Source organism: Puma concolor, chromosome B2, assembly GCF_028749965.1.
Source record: "Puma concolor isolate L17-30 chromosome B2, mPumCon1.1.hap2, whole genome shotgun sequence".
In the NCBI taxonomy this organism is placed as follows: Eukaryota; Metazoa; Chordata; class Mammalia; order Carnivora; family Felidae; genus Puma; species Puma concolor.
In genome coordinates, this window is record NC_141671.1 from 146,995,863 (window position 1) to 147,004,802 (window position 8,940).

At 39.7% G+C, this 8,940-nt stretch overlaps 1 protein-coding gene across 3 annotated transcripts in view; it reads right to left on the minus strand.

Moving 5' to 3' along the window:
- The window catches only part of PRKN (parkin RBR E3 ubiquitin protein ligase), a 1,357,610-nt gene that overhangs the window by 190,053 nt on the left and 1,158,617 nt on the right, over positions 1-8,940 (minus strand). For all 3 annotated transcript variants that reach the window (XM_086708284.1, XM_086708283.1, XM_086708285.1), the window contains one exon: positions 1,472-1,621. In XM_086708284.1, coding sequence (XP_086564410.1) covers positions 1,472-1,621 — 150 coding nt within the window. The remainder of the gene's footprint in view (positions 1-1,471; positions 1,622-8,940) is intronic.

Genomic DNA, 8,940 nt, shown 5'->3' on the forward strand with positions numbered 1-8,940 from the left:
AGGCAGAAACATACAATTTAGATATTAGTGAAAAACTTTTATAAATTATTTTAAAAAAAAACATTCACTAGCATTCTGATCCCAGAATTTATCAGCTTGCTCAGGCCACACCCAATCGGCGCAGATTACACAGTAAATGATGATGATCGGGGCTGCAAAGTGTAGTTTGATTTTCATAATTTCTAAAAGTAGCAAACATGACTTGTGTTTCCATCCCAATGTGATCATGACTATTAATCCAGAGCCATTTTTTTCTGAGTAGGCATCATGGTATCTCACTGGTTTTCAATGTCCACTTTCTCTACATTATGGCTCAGCTCAGGGCTTTGCAACCCACTGCATGACAGATAGCTTTACTAAGGACAACAGATACCACCTTATGCATAGGTGACTTACAGCTCTCAGCCAAAAATTAGGCCCGGGCAATATGCCTCTGCCATCAACACTCCTTCCAGAAAGCTCCTCATGAAGTTGCAATTTTAAAAGAAATGTTTTCCCATCAAAATTCAATAGCATTTTATAAGCACATATACCTTCTTCCTTTTCTGGCCTGCATGAAATTTAATATCAGGATTATTATCCATTTTTCATTTCAACCTATAATTTAGCAAGCCTTTTTGTGTTTGAGTTATGCTCCCCTCACACCTTCACTGTCAGCTTGCAGCCATAGATTCATTCAAGAAGCCATCTGGGTCATATTGGTTGACCTCTTAGAACAAACATTTTCCATGTTTCTTATTCTGCTTCCCTAAGAGGCACCATTAGTTTTGCTCATCTCTATTTAGAATGATTTTTATGATACAATAAAATTTCAAGTTTTCCATATTAATCTTCATTTTATTTCTTGAAATACTTAGGCAAACAATTTTGTTAAGACATCACTGTTGGGAAATCCTCTTTCCCCTTTACTCTGCCTACTTAAAGTAAACTCTGAAAAAATAATAAATATTTTCTCTGAATCAGCTGAGCACCAGAGAGAGAGTTTAAAATCTGGTCTAGTAATTCACAATGCCTTACAGAAAACACTGTGATAAACGATTAAAGCAAAAAATCTGAATAGGACATCAATGAAGGTCTATGTTCATATTTGGGATCCTATGTAAGAATTTAAAAATCTCATTTCTTTTTTTTTAAGTTACTCATTTTGAGAGTGAAAGAGAGAGAGAGAGAAAGAGGGAGAAAGCATCTCAAGCAGGCTCTACACGGTCAGCACAGGGGGCTCCAGCTCACGGAACCATGAGATCACGACCTGAGCTGAAACAAAGAGTCAGATGCTTAACCAACTGAGCGGCCCAGGTACCCTTAAAAATCTATTTTCTTATACATCAGTTCAAGGACATCTGAGTACAAAGGGAAAAATGAAAGTAAAACAGATAATCTTTGCCAATTTGCCAAAAAAAAAAAAAAAAAGAAAAAAAAGAAAAGAAAAAGCTCACAAAATCAACACCCAAAGGTGTAGGGTGGTACTTACCCCACAGCCCAGACCATTTCCCCCTTCACAAGTGACCTTCCTCCTGCCTGGCTCGGGAAGCAGCCCTGTTCCACAGCCAGGGTGAGGGCACAGCACGCCCCCCATCTGGAGCACACACTCTTCAGCGCCATATTGCTGGTACCGGTTGTACTGTAAAACACAACATGGGTTTTTCAAAGTGATAATATGAAGATGTGCTGTTTTAGCCAAAATGTTAACAGCTGGTGGTTTGTGGGTTTTCTTGTTAATCTGTTTTGGTAAAAAAAAAAAAAAAAATGGGGGGGTGGATAAGGTATGATCCAACACAATGAAAGTCTTTCCAATTGCAATTAGCAAAATGGATAACTTTGTATTTCTAGAAATTGGTCCTAAATATTTCCCCCCAAAGTTTGGATTTGTTTTTTAAATTTTTTTTGATGTTATTATTTATTTTTGAGACAGAGAGAGACAGAGCATGAGCAGGGGAGGGGCAGAGAGAGAGCGAGACACAGAATTGGAAGCAGGCTCCAGGCTCTGAGTTGTTGGCACAGAGCCTGATGCGGGGCTCAAACTCACGAGCTGTGAGATCATGACCTGAGCTGAAGTTGGACGCCCAACCGACTGAGCCACCCAGGTGCCCCAGTTTGGATTTTTAATATTACTAACATCACCTCCATTTAACAGTCTTATTTCAGGAATTTTAGGAAACATATCTATATTTTAAGTTATGGACACATAATGCATCATTATCAGTCTTATCAAGTGGTATATTTTCATGCCTCTATTCAGGTGTCTATGAGTTTTTGAAACCATTTTGAAAATAGGTCCTGATATTCTACCCTGTGCTAATTGTGGGCAGCTCACAGGATATCTGAGCACATCTGAGGAATACTGAGCACATTCAGCTTGATGAAGAAGATTCATGTTTTCCTTTCATCATTGTTCTCTTTCTTAAAGTATGGTTTCTTTTATCCCTGACTTCATCATGCCCTTGCATGGCTCGACCCCTTCCTCGGTTTCCCCAGCCCGCAGAATAAAACTACATAGTGCAGGTTCCAAGGCCATCCTATTGCAGCCTTGTTATTGTTCTCCTGGTGTTATTTGATCATATTCTCTTCTAAACTCAGATGAAGTCAAGTGGATTTGCTTGACTGTTAATTAATTTATGCAACCTTCATTGACAGCTTACTATGGTCAGACTGTGGGTGCTGGGGATACTGCAGGGGACAAAATAGACACCTGTGCTCTCATCCACATGCGGATAATGATAAACACTGAAAGGTTATATTTCAGTGGGAAGGAGAATAAAAAACAGGGAAGAGGCAGATTTGGGGGAAGATGGGGACTACAGTTTTGAAGGGGTGATTAAGAGATAGGGGATGCCTTATAAAGAAGATACATGGGGGCGCCTGGGTGGCTCAGTCGGTTAAGCGGCCGACTTCGGCTCAGGTCATGATCTCGCGGTCTGTGAGTTCGAGCCCCGCGTCGGGCTCTGTGCTGACAGCTCCGAGCCTGGAGCATGTTTCGGATTCTGTGTCTCCCTCTCTCTGACCCTCCCCCGTTCATGCTCTGTCTCTCTCTGTCTCAAAAATAAATAAACGTTAAAAAAAATAAAAAAAAAAAGAAGATACCTGTGGGCAAACATCGAAGGGAGATTAGAAAAGCAAACCATGTGGCTACCTGTGGGAATGGGCTTTCTGGCCAAGGACAGAGCATTACCAAGATACAGAAGCCAGAATGTGCTCGGTGCTGTGAGATACAGCAGAGGCCAGTGTGGCTGAGTGAGACGGGACAGGAAATGGCAGAAAACATAAGTCAGAGAGCTCTTGGGAATCTGGGCTCTGTGGGTCCCTGAAGGCCAGTAGAAGAGTCTGGCTGCCTTTCTGAGAGAAACAGGAACCATGGAGACTTTGGAGCTGTGGGGTGACATAATATGACTAATCTTCTAAAGATAGCCATCTGGCTGAGGTGTTCAGAATAGACTCTTGGGGGCAAGGAGAGAAGGAGGAAGCAGAGGGGCAGGCGGGAGGTTTTCAGCAATCCACATGGAGGATGGTGGTGGCTCAAACCTGCAAGCTAGTGGTGGAGGTGGGGATCACCTGGATATATGGTGCAGGTAAAAATGGCAAAATTTTTAGGCAGATTGGATACATGGTGTGAGAAAAAAAAAGAGTCAAACCTGAACATAATGTTTTTGTCTGAGAAGACAGAAGGACACACACAGACACACAGACACACAGACACACACACACACAGAGACAGAGACAGAGACAGACACAGAGAATGAATAACCGAGATGGAAAGACTTTAGAAGGACAGTGTGTGCATGTGCATGTCTATATGTGTGTGAGTGCCTGTATGTGAGTGCCTGTGTGTGTGTGTGTGTGTGTGTGTGTGTGTGTGTGTGTGTGTAGGTTGGGAGTTGAGAAAAGGAGCCATTATTTCTATTGTACTTATCTTCAGTTTAATAAACTGCTATGCAGCTAAGTAAGATGTTGAGTGGCTAACAATGTATGAGTTTGGAGTTTAGGAGAAAGAAGTGGGTTGTAGATACAAAATTTGGAATCATATGTGCATGGAGGCTGGGAGGAAAAGGGTTAGCACCAGGCCTCCCACGCATTGTCTCATTTTTCTGGCCCCAGGAAAGAAAGAAAGATGACTTGGTCAAATCCTCTTGTAAACACGCTAATGATACATCCATACAATGGCATTTGCTAGAAAAGATTCTTAACTGTGGAATACATTAAGCAGGAAATGCTTAAGTGATGAATGATTCCTTGAATGATGAGTGATGGGATAGCTTATATAATTGAGAGACTGCACATTAATGATCATTCCAGGTACTTCTCAGAGACCTCATTCATTAAGTCTTGCCTGTAGTACATCCTGATACACTGAGAAACGACCCAGGGAGCTCTGCTAAATGACGCAGACTTCTCTGTGGTTTGTGGGCACCTCATTTTTACCCGCCTTTGAAGCCATTAGGAGAGTGGGACACAAGGTTACATCTAGGATTCCTGAGTGTCTGACTTGACAGCCTGACTCTGTGTTATCTCCATAGCCATGAGACTAGCTGAGACCATCTAACCTTTGTAGGGAAGATGAGAAGGAGCCAGCAAAGGGCACTGAGAAGCAGCAGCCTATGAGGCAGGTGGGAAATGAAAAGGATGTGGGTGTCCTGGGAGCCAAGGGAAGAAAATACTTGAGTGAGGGTGTCATGATAAATTGTCTCAAAAGCTGGCTGGAGCTGGAAATACAGATGTCATTGGGGTCTCGGCAAGAGCCATTTCAGTGGAGTCATGGAGCCAAAAATCTTAGTGGAGTCAAATGGAGTCAGGACAGAATTGGAGGAGAGGAATTCCAAGAGGCAAGAATGGGTTCTTTTCCCCATAGGAGTTTGGCTGAAAAGGAGAAAAGAAACATTGGATAGCAGCTGAAGGGGACAGAGGGATTGTAAAGGATTTTCTGAAAATGAAGAAATAATATCTTTATATGCTGAAGGGAGGGGGTGGGAAGAGAGGAGAGAGTGGATGATGTCAGCTGGGAAACGAGCTATATCCTAAGGAGGTGGCACACAACATCCTCTCATGGAACTGCGAATGATTTCAATAAATATTTATCGGAACCCTCTGAGGTGCTCAGCTCAGTACTGTACCACTAGACCTTTCAACTTTTATGCCTTGGCCTCGCCAAAATGGGTATGAAGTTTTAGTTTTATAAGATGAATGAGTTCTGGAAATCTCATGTACAAAATGATAGTACAGTGAATAATACTGTATTGTATACTTGAAATTTACTAAGAAGGTAGGTGTTTCAGAACAACAGGGCTTCGACTTACCATTTTCTGTTTGACATTTGTATTTGCTTCTACACTGCTTTTTAAGAACACAGAGGATGGTAGAATAAAACACTATCCCACAATAGCTCAATGGCCTTATCTCACACACATACAAGGATATAGAATAATAGTACCAATACTATCACTATGAATATGATTACTAAAAACCTCAAATATATTTTCACATGCTCTACCGTTTCTTTTGCCAAATTAAAAAAAAATGTTTTTTTGTTTTTTTGTTTTTTGAGAGAGAGCGTGAGCAGGGGAGGGGCAGAGAGAGAGGGAGAGAGAGAATCCCAAACAGGCTCTGAGCTGTCAGCCTAGGGCCCAACCTGGGGCTTGATCTCATAAACCATGAGATCGTGACCTTAGCCAAAACCAAGAGTCTGATGCTTAACCAACTGAACCACCCAGGAGCCCCATTGCCAAATTTTTATAATAATACTGTATCTACTTTGTTGGAATATACACCCGTTCCATACTATGCTTTGTTTCTCTTACTTTTCATGTTATCTTAAGTGTAAACACACACACATGTACACACAAACACACAAACACACGTAATGTTCCCCACAAGTTCTTACGTTGATATCTTTCCAGTAATTTTGGTTGTTAGAAGCTTGTTCTCTAGTAAATTCCTTGGAAGGAGTGTATAGGAAAAATATTCACTGAGGACTTGCATATCCATGACAGTTTATTTGGGATCTTTATTCTTAAAAATGAATTTGGCTGGGTATCAAGTCCTAGGCTCACATTTTTTCCCCCTTGACCATCTTCACTGTCTTACTCCATGTTCTTCTGGTGTAAGGTGTTATGGACAAGCCTGATGACAGTTTAATTTTTTTCCCCTTTATACATTCAATTGATAATCTTTTCGCCTAGATGCCCAAAGGAATTCTCTTTCTTTAGAATATGGTAGTTTTGTTAGAATATATCTTGATGCTGGTCATTTTCTGATCGATTTTTTTGATTCAAGGAAGCTGTATTGCATTTGATTTTCAGTTATTTGCTCTATTTTCTTGCTTCGATGTGTTTCTTACAGGATTTCTAGTATATGTATATTGGATCTTCCTTACTCACCTTCTAAATCTGTCGAATTTAATCTCTGGAATCCTTTATCTCACTTTACTTTCAGTTTTTAGAAGTTTCTTCCTTTTCACCTCCTCTTTTAAGACACTATCTGTTACTTATTTTTATTTGTATAATTTCTTAATAACATGGTTCTTTTTGAAATAGTTACTTTAGCTTCCACCGGACTGACGTGCTTTTATTGTCTCTCAGGACATCATTCTGTTCTTCATTCTCTGTAGCCTCTTAAAAATTTTATGGGATTGAACCTTGCTTCTTTCTGCTGCACAGTTTTACGTGAAATCAGTCCTCCTGACACTTTAGAAACAAGTAGGATCCAGAATAGCTCTTGGTGCCTCTGGAGTTTCCTCTTCCGGTTTTGGGGGTTTGGGATAAACGCATGGGGGCTCACCTTCTGTGACCTCCCAACTTTGTTGCCCTACTTTTAACTGGATTTCCTCTTTCCTTGTCCCCTTTTCTGTGCCAAGCACATTTCTGCTCAGTGGGAGGCCTGGTCTCAAAAGCGATTTTTGGCTGGTTAAGTTTTGAGTTCTCTTGTCCCTCCAGACTTGACTGTGGGCCTTTGCACTTCCCCTCATCCTTTTGTGTATTTGTATCTCCTGAATTGGCTATAGTATCTTTTAAAAAATTTTTTTATGTTTATTTATTTTGGAGAGAGAGACAGACAGAGTACAAGCAGGGGAGGGTCAGAGAGAGAGGGAGACACAGCATCTGAAGCAGTCTCCAGGCCCTGAGCTGTCAGCACAGAGCCTAAAGTGGGGTTCGAGCCCACCAACCACGAGATCATGACCTGAGCTGAAGTTGGACGCTCAACCGACTGAACCACCCATGCACCCCTGCTATAGTATCTTGTCCATAGTTGGTAAATAACAAATTGTTATAGGATGAGTTAATGAAATATAACTCCAGTGAGCATCAATCAATTAAATAATTCTAATAAAATAATCAAAGGCAATGGAAATTAATATCAGTGATGTGGGATGGCTTTTCTATTTTAAATAAATGGCTCTCAAGCAATTGGCTGTTTTCTGATTTGATGACAGATTACTTATATATTTAATTTAGCTAAGTGATTTTACTACTATGATGATAGCTTTTATCTAGGAAGAAGTTAACCTATGGACAAAGTCCAATAATGCTTTAGTATTCTTGCTGATGGCATTTGTAGTGGTTCCAAATACTGATGAAATGTAAAATTATGTTCCTCTTTCCACTCATTAGCTAAGGAATATAAAAAAAATGACTTTATTATAGTCATTCTACTTATGATACACTCAAGAGAATTTGAGCATACAATTTCTTTCCTCACGGAAGACAAATATTTTAACTTATATACCCGGTCATTTCTGATAATTAAAAAGTACACACATCTGAAATGAAACCTATGCCCACTGAGTGCACTGCCTTTTTTTTTTTTGTTTATTACATTGTGAACTTTGTAAGAACAAACATTCGACCTAGAGACAGTAATGAGTTAGTATTTATAGAAAGTTTCGTATCCTAAGGAAAGAATTTAGACGTAATTACACGTGTGTCATTAAAGATACTTATTCGGTTCCCTTCAAGATATGGCCCACATTTCCATAGATTCCTCTCAACTACTAAACTGGCATAAAAATGACATTTCATTGAAAGAAACCTACTATATGTTTACTGGAGACTTGTAACAAATTAGCAGGGAGTAGAGCAGAATATTTACATGTGTCTGAGCGCAAAATACACACAACAGTGGCAAAGTGATAAATTGGTGAACATGAAGAAATGCTGATTCGATAGTACTTGCATAATCTGCAAGGGATTGTTTTCCTCATCAATAATGGGTAGCGTTTTACAAACAGGACTGAAGGAACATGATTAATTTGCAACATGGACTAGGCCTGTGTGGAATCTATTGTCAGGTGGGCGCAAAAGTAGCAAATTCCCTTAAAAAAATCACTTCTTTAGTATTTGTCTTTGGAATCAGAGAGTGAGTGTGTGTATGTGTGTGTGTGTGTGTGTGTGTGTGTGTGTGTGTGCGCGCCTGTGTTTGTGTAGACAGCTTCATACTTACCTGCTGAGTAATGCTGTTTAAGCTGTTATTAAAACTAGTTTGCAAATTTATACATAGACTTTCATAAAACGGATAATCCACAAACAGGTAACTAAGATAATTTAAAATGACAACATAGTATTCGCCAACATTTTGGAATATAAGTATTAACAAAGCATACTACTTTGCCCCCAAGAGAAAAAAAAAAAATTAAAAATTTCTCTGAAAATGCATTCTGTTAGTGTGACCTATCAGGTAAAGATCTCAACTCATTGGTATGGTTTATATTTTATTTATTCGAGGAGTAAATTATTCAGTCTTTACGTGTATGCTCATGGATTCTCGTAAAATGGAAAATATCCATTTTTAAAGCACAAAGTTCATAGAAGTTTCAATAAACTCCCATTTTAGGAATCTAAATAACGAATCATGAGAGAGTATAATCAAATGGGGGTTGTATTTTGGTGGTCTGTAGGTAGTTAGAAGAGTTGAGTTGGGTAGAATATTGTTCTATAATGAAGCAAGGGTCACAGG